General features: G+C 41.5%; 1 protein-coding gene across 3 annotated transcripts; it reads left to right on the forward strand.

Annotated features, from left to right (window-relative positions):
• Positions 1–1,463: 1,463 nt before the first annotated feature.
• On the forward strand, positions 1,464–18,284 carry ADNP2 (ADNP homeobox 2). 3 transcript variants are annotated; one of them, XM_053396698.1, is made up of 4 exons: positions 1,464–1,484; positions 9,059–9,178; positions 12,226–12,315; positions 13,035–18,284. In XM_053396698.1, the coding sequence occupies exons 2-4, from the start codon at positions 9,071–9,073 to the stop codon at positions 16,011–16,013; spliced, it is 3,177 nt and encodes a 1,058-aa protein (XP_053252673.1). In that variant the 5' UTR covers positions 1,464–1,484; positions 9,059–9,070; the 3' UTR covers positions 16,014–18,284. The 3 variants fall into 3 exon arrangements, with proteins under 3 accessions (XP_053252673.1, XP_053252671.1, XP_053252672.1); XM_053396696.1 differs by lacking the exon at positions 1,464–1,484 and adding an exon at positions 1,774–2,072; XM_053396697.1 differs by lacking the exon at positions 1,464–1,484 and adding an exon at positions 4,714–5,619.
• The last annotated feature ends 411 nt before the right edge of the window (positions 18,285–18,695 follow it).

Genomic DNA, 18,695 nt, shown 5'->3' on the forward strand with positions numbered 1-18,695 from the left:
ATGATGTGGGTGGAGACGCTCCTTCAGGTATACTGGGTCAAGGCTTTTTAGGGCTTTAAATGTTAGCACCAACACTTTGAATTGTGTTTGGAAATGTACTGGGAGTCAGTGTAGATCCATTAGGACCAATGCTATATGGTCTTGGTGGCCGCTCCCAGTCACCAGTCTAGCTCCCACATTCTGGATAAGTTGCAGTTTCCAAGTCACTTTCAAAGGTAGCCCCACGTTGAGTGCATTGCAGAAGTCAAGTGGGAGATAACCAGAGCATGTACCACTCTGGCGAGACACTGCACAGGCAGGTAGGGTCTCAGTCTGTTCCAAATGATCTCTTTGAAGCGTGGAAGCTGTTTCTGCATGGGCTGATCCTGCATCTCTTTAACAACATGTGTAAACAATAGCACATGAATGGGAAATAACAGGAGTTTCATGGGAAGTAACTTATACAGGTAGTTCAGTGTTCCATGTTCCAAACAGCACCAAGTGAACTATTGCCAAGGTATAGTCAAAGTGATATTGTTGACCATCATCCATGACCATCCTTGGCTGAGATTGATGGGAGCCCAACACCACATGGAGAGCCCCATGTTGGCTACCTCTTCTGTTGCCTATAATATGTTTAATTACAATGGAACTTGCTTACCTCTTGCCATTGTATTATCACAATACTGACACCATATTTCAGATATATATTATATAGTCACCCCCCAAAATTTTTTCCTGCACATTGGGTAGACAGAATCATGAAAGTCCTATTTTGTTGCTGTCACTTAGATTAGCAATTCTTCAACAGATCAGCACATTAGGCTAAGAAGGAAAGTTGGAGCTCTACATTGGGAAAAACCAAGACCTTAAAAGACCCAATACCAAGAAAGATATAAAATATTAAATTGCCTAGTAAGAACTAGGCTGAGATGCTCCACAAGGATTGGTCTGTGTTCTGCTCTAGTTGCATTTATTGGTTGGTGGTTCCATCTATCATATAGTGGTCCTCATTAACATTTCACAATTGTTCCTAAGGCTCATGAACAATCTTATTATGAAGTTATGATAGACAATTTAGTTTATCCTTCTTCCTGCTCTTTGAGGAATACTCCTTGAGGAAAGAGTATTCCTCATTTTTTTTGCATGTCAAGGTGTATATGCTGTTGAAAAGTGTGAACCTTGTGAAACACTTTCCCTCAGAGGCTTCAGTGGTTCCCTCATGCAATGAGATGCAAAGCTTTTTGACATGTCAGCATTTCATTGGCTGCTGGCTGTAAGGTGGGATTTCACCAACATACTGATTGCAAACAAGGCTTCCACAAAATTCTGTGCAAATATGCAAGGGAAATACTGCATGGCCACGTGGTGGCATCACATGATATGACGTCACAGCGCCACGCCCCTTGAAAATGACGTCATAGCACGAAATCACGCGGGAGTTTCCACTTCGGAGTTGTTCCAGGAGTTGTGCCAGAGCAAGGGAAGGGAAGTGGAGGGCACAGGTGAGTAGTTTAAGGGTGGGGGACACCTCTACAGCACTCCCAGAGCGCTCCCAAGAAGCCACACCATCCTTCCTGGAGAGTTGGTGCTGATGGAGGGAACCAATGGGAGCCCTGGACCACGCGCCTCCCTATTGGTCCACCGACTGGCATGCAAATGAGGGCCGACGTCACTTCCTTGGACAAATCGAGCGCCATTTTCTCTTTCTGGCTTGGGAAGGAGGGAGGAGTAGCAGCCGGAGGTGGGTGGATGGGAGCGCGGGCATAGTGGGGCTGAGCGGGGCACCGGGTCCGACGCTGCACGGCTGCAGGGCGAGCGGTCGGGGCGAGGATGCTGCGGCTGGTCCTCCTGCTGCCTCCGCCGCCGCTGCCCGTCCTGCTGGGCCACTGAGCGCGGGCTGCAGGTCGAGACCGGGAGGCGGGGCAGGGCGGGGCGGCCGCGGAAGGAGTGACCGAGCAGCCGGCCGACCAAGCAAGCGGCCGCGGAAGGAGGCGGCGGCGCCGGAGGCTGCAACGCGTCCAAGCGCCTCGGGGAGGCGCGAGCGCAAGAACCGGCGGGCAGGCAGCGGGCTCCCCCTGCCGCCCGGGCAGGTAGGTGCAACACTGCGGCGCTTTGCTGAGCCCGGGCTCCCTGGTGCCCAGGGCGGCCTCCGCCTCCCTCAGGCCGCCTTGGCAGGAGCCGCCTCAGTGCGCTGCCAGCCAAGCCACAGCCAGAGGGCAACCCCAGCCTCGTGGGGAAGCCCGCCTTCCCTCTCGCGGGCGCGGAGGGGGGGAAAGCCGCGAATGGAAGAAAAGGCTTCTTCCCTCAGCCTGCTCGCTTCTCCCCAGCGCTGCCACCAGCTCTAATAGCTGAGGGGCTTAAATAAGGTCCGGGGGCTCCTCGGAGGCTAGGGAGGATGGAATGTCGTGAGGCATTCGGGTTTGCAGTATTTTTATTATAATATTATTATGCGTTTAACACCACCAGCTCTGCCGCTCTCCTTCATGTGGAACATCAGTGATTTCAGGAAGCCTGTAAACTCTCGACTGCTTCGTTGGGGGGTGGCTAAAGCTAGACCCATTTTTTAAATAAAAAAACCCATTTTGGAATACTAAACCAGTTGCTTAAGGCTAAATAGAATTGTGATTTTTTTTTTAAGGAAGTGCATTAACGGGGTTTGAGTTACAGAGATGGACTGGAGCAAGCTGTCGAGGCTGTTTATAGAGTGGTGGCTGGCTAGTGTGGTACTTTTCTGGTCCCAAGACTTGAGGGTCGGTTGATAGCGTTGCATATTTTAGGATCTTGCATGTAATTGTCACTGTGGTACTATGTATGTGTGATTGGTCTGTTTCCAGCAAGTGATCTGTATTTCCATGGAAGAGTCTGTGAGAGAACTCATATTCCACTGAGACCTGGAATCCAGAACATTTTTCACAAAGTCATGTGTCTGTATGGCCTTAGAGGTGCATGCCTCTCTTTGGTCATAGTGGCTAACCATATGGCAGCTGGAGAGATCATGGCATTTTAGGCTTGTAAAGGCTTGAACTTGCAAATGTGTTCCTGGCCCACAGTTAGATTAAGAAAGGGAGATCATCAGGAAAGGCAGGATAACCAAAGGTGCAGAGGGTACAAGAGAAGAGGGAAGAAGTCCTGTGCTCACATACAAGTGAGAAGGAAAATGAGAGAGGTAACACTTTGCAGCTCAGACACATTTTGTTTCTGTGATTTTGCCCTCTTTATCTTCTTACTAAAGCACTATTTTTTCTTTACTCCATTTATATGCAGCTTAATATATTTTAAAAATCTCTCAAATGAAGTACTGTAAACTGAAACAGCAACGAACAATAAATAATACAGAAATACATTTAACAAATAATTGCATTAATGCAATTAACAGTTTACAGAAATACAGTTAACAAATAATTGTTGATACAAATAAGCCACCCCTCCATTCACAGTTCCTTCTCCAGCCTCTGCCCTTTCTCCTGCAGCTTCTTTATTGTCTCTTGGGCAGGGCTTGCATTTATAGGCAGGTACCAAGGTGGGCTCCTGCCAACCTAGCAGTTTGAAAGCACGTCAAAGTGCAAGTAGATAAATAGGTACCGCTCCGGCGGGAAGGTAAATGGTGTTTCCGTGCACTGCTCTGTTTTGCCAGAAGCGGCTTAGTCATCCTGGCCACATGACCCGGAAGCTGTACGCTAGCTCCCTCGGTCAGTAAAGCGAGATGAGCGCCACAACCCCAGAGTCGGCCACAACTGGACCTAATGGTCAGGGGTCCCTTTACCTGTTACCGCACCTGGCTCCAGGTGCAGTAGGTTTGGTGAATTTCCCAGGGGGTGCTGAGGATGGGAAAAGGACACCCATCCACTCAAAAGTTATTTCTCCAACCTCTGCCCTTCTCTTCAGCTGATGTAGTAAACGCTTCAGGAGCTCATAAATTCTATGTGGAAACTTGGTATTTCTGCAGGCAGGTGTATCAATGTAGTCTTTTAAAGAAAACTTAGTGTGTTTGTTGCCTCTCCTAGTCAGCAGTGTTGTCATGGCTGTCTTGGCCTGAGTGTTTAGTCCAGAGTAGACATGCTGAATGATGTCAGGTTAATGATAGAATTGTAGAGTTGGAAAGACTGAGGGTCATATGGTCCCGCCCCCTGCAATGCAGGAATCTCAGCTAAAGCATCCATGACAGATGGCTTGAATATGCAATCTTGATTGGCTTATATTAGTTTTTAAGAAATTGTTTAATGCATCTTCACATTTTAAGATCAAACTGGAGAGGCTTTCAAATGTAGTTGTGCCCAGAATTGTTCTTCAGATCATGATCTTGAAACGAGGAAGAGCAGGAGAGATCTGTCATGGCTGGAATTTTGCTGCTTAAGAGTCAAAACACCATTCATGTTCTATGACAGATTATCGTTTCAGCAATTGGAATTGTAGCCAAGGGAAGGCTTTGAGTGAAGTTCTCTCCTGTGCACTGATGTAAATGTAAAATTTCCTTATGGTTCTTTTGGTCTTGGTCTTGTAATTCCACTGCTGCTCTAACTTATCTCTGTCAGCTCTTTGGCCCTTAATATTCAGTGATGTAAATTTTCTGGAAAGTTTTGGAATGGAATTTCTTCCAATGCAAATTAGGCTAATTAACATAGTGGAATTTGTATTGGAATATTTTCAGTTTCCATGGAATTTCTTTTCTGATTTCCTAGAGAGTTCTAATTTAGTATGCTTATTTATTTTTTATATATATATATTATATTTTAAGGGGTAACTGTTACCATTGAGCCTATGAAGCAGAACATTTTTCATGGAAAAATAAAGCACTGGAATATTTTCTGTCTCATGTTGACTATGTTGTTATGCAAAACCTTATTCTCACATGAGAAAGTGGTGAGCAAACCAAATTATTTATCATGTATAAAGTGGAGCAGTCCAGTCCAGGAATTACGTTTTCCAGTTCACTAGGGTCAGGAGCAGTTCCAGTCCAGGTCTTGCATACAAGTTCTATAGAGATCTGATCCTGAAGCAGCTGAAGATGTAGATTTATGGTGGGCTTTCCCCTCTACGTGCTCAGGGGTCCACAGTTTTAGAGGGCTACATCAGAGGCAAGACCCTGAGTCAGAAGAAGGTGAGATCTTTGTCTCATGACTTTCTCTCACACGCTTTCCAAATAAATGCAGACAAGAGAAACAAAGGAGGAGAAAGTTCTTTGTTCCAGTAGGCACAGCTTACCTTCCATCTCAGTGCTCCCAGGCCAAACATAGACACTTTTGTCTCCTTACCCATGAAAGCTCAGGCAGCAAGCATGTATCCCAGGAACAGAGTTCAAGAGGAGCCTGGCACATGGTTCAAGATGGAGAGCAGGCATGTATGTGGTGGGCTGCACTGTGGGAAGGTTCCTTGCTTTGACTTTTGTCAGCTCCAGTCTGATACTGCTAAGAAGAGTTTGGATTTGATATCCCGCTTTATCACTACCCGAAAGAGTCTCAAAGTGGCTAACATTCTCCTTTCCCTTCCTCCCCCACAACAAACACTCTGTGAGGTGAGTGGGGCTGAGAGACTTCGGAGAAGTGTGACTAGCCCAAGGTCACCCAGCAGCTGCATGTGGAGGAGCGGTTCACCAGATTACGAGTCTACCACTCTTAACCACTACACCACACTGGCTAAGTAAGCAGCTGTGCATAGCACAGTTAACAAGCTTATGCATGGCAGTTACTTGCGTACCAATGCAATGTGTTGTTCTCTTAGACAACAGTTCTAAGTAGCCACAGCATGCTCGGGATGGAAAGGGAAGAAGTACATGCATGGTGCTGGATATGTTTTGAAAGCTTTGGTTGCATCCAGTTACAGTGGAAACTTTGTCTGCTTTTTCCACCTGCTGGAATCCTACCACACTGGCTATTTAGCATTGCAGTCTTCTGTTTGTATGTGCATTTCATCCTCTGGTTATGCCGCAATATGGCTTTTGCAAAAAATGTGTTAGCTGAATAATGAATAACTTGTGGCTAGCACTGAACAAAAATATGAAAAACCTGAACATTGATAGCTTATAAAATTAGAAATGGTGGGGAAAATTGAACTTGGAGTCACCTGATGAAATTGATTGGTACTAGGCTGAGGGTAAAACAGTAAATAATTAAGGCAACATGTTACATCTTACAGAATTCACTGCCACACTATTGTGACTGCGATGGAAGCATAGGATGTAAGTTTTTAAAATTAAGATGTGGCAATGGCTTTTTTAAAAGGATTGGAGCAATTCATGGGTTCTTCATTGGACTGTGGATATTTTAGCTTCATTGCTGTACTGGTCAGGAAGGAAGGGACTTTGCTTCCTTCACACCACAGCTGTTGTGGAAGCTGAGTGTGCTGATGGAGCATGGACAGAGCAATTTCTCTGATCCTCTTGCATTTCCATGCTAGCCTAGGAGGAAGGTACTTTGTTTCCTAGCATAGAAGACGTATGAGCTGACAGAAGAGGCACACAGTGATTTGTACCCCTCCACCAGCCTGTTCCCTCACCTGGATGAAATTCCATGAATGTGCCTGCATGGAATTCCTGGTCACCCATGATGAGTAATTCAATACAAGGTGGTTATATCTTATTTGTGTACAATAAATTGGAACTTAAAAGGTTAAAGGCAAGCAGCTATGAGAGAAGAATCATAGGCTGGCTTTATTATACAGGAAGTAAGTTACCATGCCCATCACATTGAGTTAGAGAAGATGGTTAGACACTAGATGTCATTCTGGTTGGAATATTTAATGCATCCTTGAACAATCTCTGTTCTTTGGAAAAAGAAGTGCTTGAAACATCCATATAAAAAAACCTCTTAATACCAAGCTTTCAAATTATCAGTTTTTAGAAGTCACTACATACAAAACAACATTATTGGCTTCATGGAATATTTTATTGTAGTCAATTGATGGTATTATTTTTTACTTGCCAACTGAAAAGTGTCTCAGCCCGTGCTCACAGTCTCGGAGGTATAGCAGTTTCTGTTGCTTTCAGTTTTGCATCAGGTAATTACATTCTGGTATACAGTCGTACCTTGGTTCTCGAACACCTTGGTACTTGTTCAATTTGGCTCCCGAACGCTGAAAACCTGGTTTTTTGTTCTGGTTTTTGAACGTTTTTCATAAGCCGAACATCCGACACGGCTTCCACTTGAGTGCAGAAAGCTCCTGCAGCTAATTGGAAGCCGCACCTTGGTTTTTAATGGTTTTGGGAGTCAAATGGACTCCTGGAACGGATTAAGTTTGAGAACCAAGGTTCCACTGCACTCTTATAAACAGACAAATGACCTTGTCATAGCATTTTGAAGGTTCTGCATCTTGGGATCATATTACTAGGTATCCCCCAAAATCTTAACATCTCTTAACATATCTCTTGAATAGGTAGAAACTTGGAAGTGCATGTGATACTTACCATAGTATGTTTTCAAAGCTGGGGGTGCATGGGGGGGTCCCCACTGAGGACCTGGTATGATTTTGCGCTTGCAAGTACCATATTTTTTGCTCTATAAGACTCACTTTTTCCCTCCTAAAAAGTAAGGGGAAATGTGTGTGCGTCTTATGGAGCGAATGCAGGCTGCACAGCTATCTCAGAAGCCAGAACAGCAAGAGCGATCACTGCTTTCACTGCACAGCGATCCCTCTTGTTCTGGCTTCTGAGATTCAGAATATTTTTTTTCTTGTTTTCCTCCTCCAAAAACTAGGTGTGTCTTATGGTCTGGTGCGTCTTATAGAGCGAAAAATACGGTAGCAGTTGGCTCGGAAGATTGTATATACCTGTTAGGGAACACAGTGGGTAGTGAGGTAGTATGGCTTTCTGGCTGTTACTGTGTTTGCCCTATGGATTGTTTGGTGGTGGTGTTGCATAGCATGCACATCATATGTATTGAAAGATGTAGCTATTTTTGTCAGCTAGTATTGTGACATATCACTTGGCAGTGTATAGCAGTCCAATTAAAGAGGTGTATCTGAAATTCACACCTTGAGTTTGGCTTCTAAACTCGTAATACAAATTACTACTTACATTTCAGTAACTCAGTACTTTGAGCACCTTTTTCAGACAAATAGATGCTGGAAGGAAAATACTGAAGTTTTCTGGTGGTCTCCACTTGGAATTTTATATTTGGGTTCTCTTGCTAATATTTGAACAGCAGAATTGCACCTCTTCAGTAATAAAGAACTTGAGCAGTAGCATTCATGTACAGGCAGGGTGGATAAAAATAAATGATTTTTTTTAAAAAACATGGATTTTTTATTATTTAAATTGGGCTTTTTATTTAAATCAGATTTCTTTGATTTAAATCAGATTTTAAAAATAAAATGCTTTTGGAGGAAAAAGCTTTCTAAAGATAGTTTGCTATTTAAGTTACATTATAGTCCAAAGGCTATGCATCAGGAAATAAGGATTTGTTTCAAGTTTTTCATGTGTGCTAAAACTCAGTCTGGTTTTTTTTTTTTTTAAATGGTCGTTTAACCACATCAGTTAACAAACATGGATACATATACTATAATGTTATTGTTTTAGTTAAATAAATTGTTTAAATTGTTATTAAGGAAATAATCCTTCCAATAAAGTACAGCAAAAATCCTTCCAATAAAGTACAGCAGAAAAGCTGTCCAAGTATAAACAATAATTTCATAATTACCTGTCTTTGTATTTCTGTTAGTATAACCAAAAAAGGAATTTTTGATATAACTGAAAAAACTACTCTGAAAATTTATTATTCCAAAAATGAAACCTTCATCTGGTTGTAAATATTAAGATTATACCAGTGATTTAATTTGATTTGATTTAAATCAAATCAAATCAAATCCACCCTGTGTACAGGTAGTGCTACTGTATTTTTATTGTGTTCAGTGGCACTTACTCCCAGGGAAGTCTGTTCAGGAATTGCAACCTTCCTGTGATAAATATAGCTGCATATGTATTATTTGTTGTTTGCCACAGAAAGTGTAAAATCTACAAATATACTCATTTGTTGAAATAGTAATGAAAGTCAGATTAATCTGAATTTTCTAAATGCATAAGCATAATCTGAAATATTACATTTAACGAAATGATGTATATATGTTGTGTTACCTTGTTTTCTAGGCAAAATTCAACATGCTTCAAATTCCTGTGCAAAATCTTGATAATATAAGGAAGGCTCGGAAGAAAGTAAAGGGTATTCTAAAGGATATTGGGCTTGACAGCTGCCAGGAGTTACTTCATGTAAGACCCTTATAGTTCTCTATTGTCATTCTTCTTAAGTGAGCTCATGAGTCTTATAAGTGTGGAAATATTGGTTGAAAAAGAGGAGAGGAAAACCAATTCCAGTACAATTGTCCATGAGTAAAACATAATGAGATCCTCTGTAAGTCACTGTGTGCGTGATCATAGGTCTTCAACTGTCTTTTTATAGGATTCAATTTGGGGATTTACTTGTAGCATGCATATTGACTCTTTTTTAAGAGAGAGGTTTGCAGATTGGAACTCTTCAGTTATTTATTTATTTAATACATTTTCCTCGTATTTCATTTAGGATGACTCTTAGATTACATCCTATGAAACATGACTTGATATATTTCATGTGTCTATTTTTCTTAAAATAAACATAGAAGTAAGTGAAAGCTTTGGTTTGCACAGAAGTAGTACGGTTTGCACAGAAGTACTAATATACTAGTTTGGCTTGTCAAGAAACAGTATTTACAGAATACACAACTCCTTCAACACCTGTAAAGCTAGAAAAAAGACCAACTATGGTAGGTCACATGAAAATATGAATGGAATGAGAGATCTTTGTCTAGCTTACAGATTCAAGCAAATGGGTATTGGGTACATTAATCTGAGGCTGTGAAGCTCAAAAGATAAGATTTTAAAAACATGATTACTTCAAATACAGTCACCCTACTCTCACTTGGAGTGGGAATGCACATCAGTTAAAAAGACTGGGCATTCCTGCTACCTCCTTTATTGTGAGAAAAGAATGGGAAAGAGGAAGTGTGTCTTTATGGCACTGGTAGCAGAGATTTGACTAGGCTTCCTTCTGGATAAAGGGCTAGTAGGACTTTGCTCAGATAATTTTGTCTTTGTGGCTGCTGGGGAGCTGTTGGAGTGTGTGTTTATCTTCAACACCTATATATTTTGCTATCGGTGTGCATGCTATGGAAGCTTCAGTAAAGCTGTTAAGCTCACCAACATGAACCAGTTATTTTACTTGGCACACACAAAACACACACTACATATTTACACACTATATACAGGTTACATGTAGGCGTCTCTCCTTTTGGTACCAGAGGGGTTTCTGTACTTTAAAGTCTTTGCTGAATAAAGTCCACACACAAGCCAATTTGCAGTTACAGTGGTACCTCAGGTTACATACGCTTCAGGTTACAGACTCCGCTAATCCAGAAATAGTGCTTCAGCTTAAGAACTTTGCTTCAGGATGAGAACAGAAATCGTGCTCCGGCAGCGCAGCAGCAGGAGGAGACCCCATTAGTGGTGCTTCAGGTTAAGAACAGTTTCAGGTTAAGAACGGACCTCCAGAACGAATTAAGTACTTAACTTGAGGTATCACTGTATTCCTGCAACAACTTAAAATCTTCTGGTCCCGAAGTCTGGCAATTCTCCAAATCTTCTCAGACAAGCTCTTCTCAAAGTGTTCAGGTAACTCCACAGTTACACAAGAATCCACTCCTTCCTGATAATGACCACAACCAATGACCCATGACCAGTGCTGTAATCTGAGCTCTTTCATACACAGAGTTCAATCTACCTAGTAACACTAATAGGGAAGTCACCAGATTTAGCCAGGTGCATCTCAGCAATGAGAAAGCTCTTTCCTCACTAATAAAATTAACCCCTTAACAGGAGGTTGGCATGAGTTTCTGGTGAATTTGTGCAGGAGTATTAGTCATTGTTTTGCTTTGACTATTTGTTGTGCATGATAAATAATATTTTAATGGTTTTCTGAATTTTGGAAAGACTGAGAGAAAAGTAAAACAAGAATAGAATAGTATTTTTTGCTGTGTAAAAGCAGCAGAAGCTGGTGGTGATGTTGTAGAGCCTGGAAACAACATACACACAGTGTGAATACAGATGACTAAGTTAACATGTAGCTAATGGGGCCACATTGTAAATGTGTATAGCAATTCAGATAGCTGTGCCTGGCTTTGTTGTGGTATCATGCACATATTGCTGTTGCTCCACCCCTAGTTACTGGCTAGTTCATTGCTATGAAGTGAAAACCTACCCTTCCATGCATTGTTGCCATGATTTGTCACTATTTCCTGTTTTTGTTTGTTTGTTTGTTTACAGAAGTTGATAGTCTTAAAAGTTTGCGCCAAGCAGATGAGCAAAATATTGTTTGCTCTTTTGGGAAAAACTGAAGTTCCCCCAAGTTGTTTTTCATTTTCATATTACTATTATTTATACCCCATCCATCTGGCTAGGTTGCCTTTGAAGCCCTCTGTTTTATTAAAGATTATGCATAGGGTTTTTTAGTTTTTTTTAAAAAAACACACACACACCATGAAATCAAGGTCAGTCACAAACACACATTCCATCAGGGCACTTCATTACATCAAACATACAGAACTTTAACTTCAGAGATATGACTATAGTTTCTTGACAAGCAAAGCTTGTTCCGATACACCAGAAATTGTGCATTTTAAAAGTCTAGCTCAATTAATTGCAAATATTTAAAACTTTCAAATTGCATAAACTACACTTGAAATCTGAACAAAGTTAGAAAGGCAGGGGAGACAAGCTGTAAAGAAAACTCTGGCTATGAGACTCTATAGCTTGGGTTAATACCTTCCACACTCAGTGTCACCTGTAGATTACCCACACAGAAGCAAGTAGTGTGGGGAAGCCTTAAGATCTGATAAAGCTCACCAAATTTACCACACTTTGAAATCCATTATTGAAAAAAGGCAACATAGCATATATATTTTTCAAATTACAATTTTAATTTTGAGGTTGTATCCAGTATTGTGTGAGTAGAGCTGTGTTTGTGCCGCCTCTACTCACTAGCCCCTAAAATCTGCTTCAGGGGGTCCCCCAACTCTCTGGAGCAGTTTTTGCTTGTGTTTTGGGACTGCAGGGCAGGGGGGAGTCCTGTTCTGCAAGGGAGGTGTTGTGAGTGAATGGAGCAGAGGCATTGGATACAGCCTGCAGTTTATATCCAACATAATGAACTTATTGACTTAGAATTGTATAAAATAGGGTTTTCTTTTAGTTGCATGCTGTTTTAGAAATCTTTGTGTGTGTTTTTGTAGACTCTGAAAAGTTTTGACCCAGGAGAAAAATATTTCTGCAACACTTCATGGAGTGATGTGTCTCTTTGGGAGTCTGTGACCAGAAGAAGGGTATGTTTATTCATTACAGTTTTCAGAATGCTGTTTGAGCCCACTGGTTTGTAAATACCTAGTGGATTTTTTTTAGCCTTTGTGATACAGCATGGGATCAACTGTGCAATGCAAACTGTTTCTTAAATGGCTATCAGTCTTAGAAGCTGATTGCAATATAGCAAGAGGTGTGCATGCTTTTCTTAAGTTCACATGGAACTTGGTGTATTACTATTTTTTTTTGGATGCCATTATAATGACTGATTAGAAGATGAAGAGAAAATGATGGTCTTGAAAATGATGATCTCAAAGAGTAAAGAAACTGTATTGTTTCCTGGTGACTAACTGATAACCAAGCAGTAGCTTTCCCTCATTGTTTTCTGTGTTGGCTAGAATCCAAATTTTCACCCAGTTTTTGAATGGGGCTATGGGGTGGGGTTATGTTGCCAGCACAGCAACATAAAACATCTACATCATTTTGCTTGTTTTGCATACAGTTTGTGTTGTTATGCAAGCATATTAGTGATGAGAAAGTTGTGTTCATATAAATGCATAAGATGTTGGCTTTTTGTTAATACTCTCTTGGATGTGGAAAGTTCTGATCGCCTGAAGAAACTTTTATGTTGACTGAAATTAGTATAGTGGCTTTCAGAACTTTGGTATTTTTATTGGACAATCAGCATAAATATGCCTTTTGTAGATGCCAGTTGAAGTAACTGCCCCTTTTTCTTGTTTTTCAGAGATACAGAACAAATCCGTACTGCTGTAGCCTCTGCAAGTTTTCATCAAAATTTCTTTCTTCTTTCAAAAACCACTTGAACCGTTACCATGAAGATGAAGTTGACCAAGAATTAGTTGTTCCTTGCCCAGAATGTGCATTTGCTTCTCATTCCAAAGTAGTGGGAAAACACCTTCGTATATTTCACTCTAAGAAAAAAATTCAAAACTATAATGTGAGTGGTGGCATGAGACAATTCCGGAGTGATGCAGTAAACTTCATATGCCAGAAATGTCAGTTTACAGACACATTATACTATAATACGAAGAAACATGTATTGGTAACCCACTTCCAAAGCCTAATAAGCACATACTTTGAGGAGAGGCCTGATGAAAGTGAAGAGAATTTTACTGATCACTACTGTAAAAAGTGCAATGCTTTTGCAAACAGTCGGGATTCTTTAATATACCATGTCCTGACATCTGAAGTACACAAAGACCTGGAGAATATATTGAGACCTATAATTTCAGTGCAGCCTAAAAAATCAGGACAAGCAAAGTCACAGCATATCGTCAATATTGCACCCAAGCCTTCCACAGTTGGAGCCACACCATCGCTGATACCTACCACTGCTTCAGTAGGTTCACCTTCTACGTGTATCCAGCTTTCACTTCCATCAGTGAATCAGAATCAGAATGTGGTGCCAACAAAAGCAGTCCCAAACACAGTTGGACCAAGTGCCTCCAGTAGCCTGACACATCCATCATCGTCAGCTTCAGTTGCCCAGACAGGTCATACACTACTGCCTAGCCAAGCAGGTCCGAACAATGTGACTCTTCGGTCTGCAGTTCCTCATCCAGTCTTTGTTTCTCATCAACTTCCTGTGAAGCAGCCAGTGAGACCTGACATTCTCTGCCTAAACCAGCCTCCTGGGAGCATAAGTCGAACTGTTCCTCCAGGAGTCCTTTCATTCACTCGGCCTGTCCGGCCTACCCTGCTTCCTGCTAATCAATCTGTTAGGGCTGTTGGCAGTCCAGTTTTGCCAGGGTCTCTCCCTGTAACTCAGCCTGCTGGTTCTCTGAACAGACCCATTGCAGCTAGCTCTGTTCCTGTAAACAGGCCTTCTTCACCTGGCGTCCTTGCTGTAAACCGACCTGTTGGTAGCTTGAACCAGCCCAGTGGTCCTGGGGTCCTTCCAGTCACCCAGGCGATCCCACCAGGGGTTCTTCAGTTTAATCATCCTGTTGCACCTGGAGTTCTTCCTGTAAACCAGTCAGTTGGACCTGGAATTCTCCAGTTCAATCAGCCTGTTGCACCAGGAGTACTTCCTGTAAACCAGTCTGTCAGACCTGGAGTTTCTCAGAATGCTACTTTACTGACTGCGGGACCTATCCTTCGACAGTTAATTCCAACTGGCAGGCAAGTTAATGGGATACCTACGTATACCCTTGCCCCAGTTTCAGTAGCTTTGCCTGTGCCAGCGGGTGGAGGGGTGACAACAGCTCCACCTCCTCAGATGCCTGTTCAGCTGATGCAATCTAGTACAGTTACTCAGCAGTCTCAGGCTCCAGCTACTGTGCCTTCCTCTGTAGTAGCAACTTCTTCCACGAATACCCTCGCCAAGACTTCTGTCTCTGCCTCTGCAATGAGCCTAGCCCTTAAACAGGCCAAGCAGTGGAAGACTTGCCCTGTTTGCAGTGAGCTTTTCCCATCAAACGTCTATCAGGTGCACATGCAAGTGGCTCACAAATGCAGTTCAGGGAAGACGGGCAAGCTTGATACAGACAAAGTTGCAGCCTGTGCACCTTTTCTGAGATGGCTAAAAGATAAGACGGTCAGGTGTTTTTCTTGTAAATGTTTTCTCTCTCAGGCAGAGCTTATAAAACATATTTTCATACATGGATTAGCTTGCCTGTTTTGCACCAGTACTTTTCACGACCTAAAATGCCTTGTGGATCATACTAAAACTGTACATAAGGGGAAGAAGAAACTACATGCAGATTATGATGACAAAGGTTTTCAACTTGAGAGTGATTCGGAAGGTGACCTGGTGTTTCCTCACTTTGACTTCAACATAACTGTAAAAGAAGAACTTTGTGAAAAAGAAGTACACCTAGCATTACTTGCTGGGGTAAATTCAAGGACACTTATTCCTCTGTACATGAAGTTGCAACATGAGACTGCTGATATGAATAATGGCAATAAGAAAGTATCAACTTGCCCTTTTTGTTACGGTGTTTTCACTAGCCTAGAAGCCTACGAGTTCCATTTGAAGGACAGGCACCATATCATGCCAACTGTGCACACCATTTTAAAGACCCCAGCTTTCAAATGTATCCACTGCTGTGGTGTATATACTGGCAACATGACTCTGACTGCTATTGCTGTGCATCTGCTTCGCTGCCGGAGCGCTCCCAAAGACAGCACCCCAGCTGTGAAGATGGAGCTTGAACTCGATGAGAAGAAAGATCTGGCACTTGTGAATGGTGAAAATCATGATGATCCTTCTCTCTCAACAAAGAGGAAACTATCTGATCACCTTTATTCTGTTGCAGAGGACCAAATGAATGATGACCAGCCATTCCTGATTATAGACAGTGGCACAGCCCAAGTTCCAGCTAAGGAAATGACTTTTGTGCCTTCCAAGAGACAAAAGACTGATCATAAGTCTGAAACTAAGGGCCAGCCCTCCGTTGAGAATCTTCACATTTTAGCATTAAATCCAAAGCCATTCCAACAGTGCTCAAATGAAGTTCAGAAACTGTTTCTTGTAGATTATTTTCACAAGAAGCCGTATCCCTCTAAAAAGGAGTTAGAGTTACTGTCATCCAGTCTGTGTGCTTGGAAAGTTGACATTGCATCATTCTTTGGGAGAAAGAGACACACCTGCCTAAGGGCAATAAAAAAACTTAAGCCTTCTGTGCTTTTGGGATTCAATATGTCTGAACTTAAAAATGTGAAGCACAGTTTGAATTTAAAATGTGAATCAGAAGATGTGTAATTTTTTTTAAAAAAACTCTCATAAGGCAATCAAGATTGCATATTCAGGCATCTGATATGGATGCTTTAGTTCAGATTCCTGCATTGCAGGGGGTTGGACTCGACCCTCGGCGTCCTTCCAACTCGATGATTCTTTGAATTGTCTCACTGATTTAGTTTCTTGTGATTATTAAAAGATTAGTACGCAGTGCCTCTTTCATTTGGGCTGTGTGTTCTTTGTGGCAGTAGGGTACAGTATAGTATACCTGAGGCTCTGGGTTTTTGTTTTGTTCTTTTTTGCTGTTCATGGGGTAGTTTTCTCTGCCTATGGTTTTTATACAATTGTGTAACAATTTTCCTGGCTTTTTTTTTAAAGTACAAATTGTTTCTAAAAGTGTATATGTTTGATAAAATAATAAAACTATTAGGAGGGCCATAATTTAAAAAAACCAGCTCCCCTGTCTTTAAAATTAATATGGTTAACTTGTAACCTAATCTTCAGATTGCTCTCCAAATTAACAACAGATTTACCAGTGACAGCTATAACAAATGCAGAAACTTTGATTAATTGAAAAGTAGCAGTTGCTGCCTTTAGTTATGAAACATGTAAGCCAAGGATTTGCAAGCACTGTTTTCTAAACTATTTGTTTTACAATAAGAAACTATGAAGGCTTACATAAAAAATGGCAACTTTTCTCCCCTGAAGTTAAAACTTTGGTTTAATAATCCTTGATTTGCATTTTGGAATAAATAAGAGAGAGGAGCTGTCCATTTGATATTGAGCTATAATGACAACCTAGGGATCTTTCATATGGCTCTATTGCTTGCTGGGAGCTCTGATGACATAGCATACTGTTCCAGGCAGCACTTGGCTATGTACACTTTATGAAGGCTTTTCACTGGCTGCTCTGCTCTATGTTAGCAAATAATCCCAAGCCACTTTTGTTTGGGGCAAGGGATCAAAGACTTCAGCAACACTAGCCTAGTGCAGGCCCTGAGTTTATTCAAGTTTCTCACTGTATTTGAATCAATGTTTATTGAAAGCTCTTGCTATCATTACAGTAGCTGAATTATTTCCTGCGTCACCCAGATGACAACCTTGTCTAAAGTTAGGCAAGAGATTGCACATGCAGAGTACTCTTTAAAAACAAATAGGCCTGCGAACAAGGGGCAGGTTTTATTGCTTCTCTTGTCTCTTACTTTTCAGCAATGTATGTTCTGACATCTCTACAGAATACTGTTGTTTTAACCACTAACATTTAACATTCTGTTCAACTTGACTAGGACACCTTATTACTTTAGCATCAAGAAAAGAAAATTATATATTTGGTGTGCTGACTTGACATTGTTTTCTAGTTACTAACGTGTCTTTTATGGCAAGAGAATTTTTGTTAAGGTGAAACTGCATGTAAATAACTGTGCAATTTAAGCAGTTGCATTATAGGCTGTTCAGTTTCTATAAATGTCAGAAAATTGTTCAGAGGGCTTTTTGGTTTGGTTCTATTCTTTAATACAATCTCATCTGACAGTGAATAATGCCAGTGCAAAAAATAAATTCTGCAATGGGGGTCCTGTAGGCACAGGTAGATTATTAACTTTTGTTTCAGCATTGATCCTTATGTATATGCCAGAACTTGGTGAAAGAAATGGATTCAGGGGTGAGCTGAAGTAGTGGTGATTACTACTACTTCTACTGTTTTAACTTTGACCTTCATCCATTCATGTGAGAATGCCCAGAGAATGTGGAATAGTGCCTCCCTCCGCCATTTTGTGGAAAAAAACTAGGAGGTAGAAGTAGTGGCAAAAGCAAACTGCTTTTACCTGAAACCCAGATGCTGGCAGTAAGTACAAAACAAAAATCACTGCAGACGTTAAGGAAAGATCAACTTGGCTTTGGGAAATGACGACCTATAAATCAAAACTGACTGAAGTGCAAATATCTGTGTTCAGTGCCGACCAACTAGGCTGAATTTCAACTTGGCCAAAGTTAATATGTGAGCTTATTTTAAGTTGCAGGATAAATTATATGACAGTGCTAATTATTATGCTTGGCTCTCACTACAGCACATGCCTGAATACTGCATGTATGATCTGCCAAGAATGGAAGTGAATAGAGGTGCATTAGTGGTGCTTTCGTGAACAGCTCTTTTTTTTTCTAGACGCCAAGGATTATGAAGGAGTGAGAAGAGCACGTAAAGCTTGAGCTGCTCCTTACAGTAGGAGAGAGCCTGGTCTGTTACATGTTAGAGCAATTGATCTGTTGACTTCAAATAAACCCAAGTTTTCAATTTTAGATGTGTATAGAAGTTTTTAAAGTGACGTAATGAAGCAGCATTCAAGCAAGCAGCCCTTTGAGAACTCTTTGTTTCCTGTATACTGTGTCTTAGACCCTGTAGGCAGGCTTGAGCTGTAAAACTCCCTGGCAGCACTACTTCAGGCCACAGGTGTGTTGGGTGTTTGGATATGCACTGGTGAGGGGCATTGCCTCTGCAGGCTGTGTATATTAGTGAGACACTTAGGTTGGATCCTCTTTCCTGACAGGCAGTCTTTTACATGAAATATGGTTCCATTTAATCGTGTAGCAGCCCACTCAGACTGAAAGAGAATTAAGAAAAAGCTTTGTTTGCCACTGCATTCTGCTGAATACATTCTGTGCATCCTTTGATTCTGTAGAGTTATGTTAGTCATCTCATGTTTGGGTGAG

This window comes from Podarcis raffonei, chromosome 7, assembly GCF_027172205.1.
Source record: "Podarcis raffonei isolate rPodRaf1 chromosome 7, rPodRaf1.pri, whole genome shotgun sequence".
Lineage (NCBI taxonomy): Eukaryota > Metazoa > Chordata > Lepidosauria > Squamata > Lacertidae > Podarcis > Podarcis raffonei.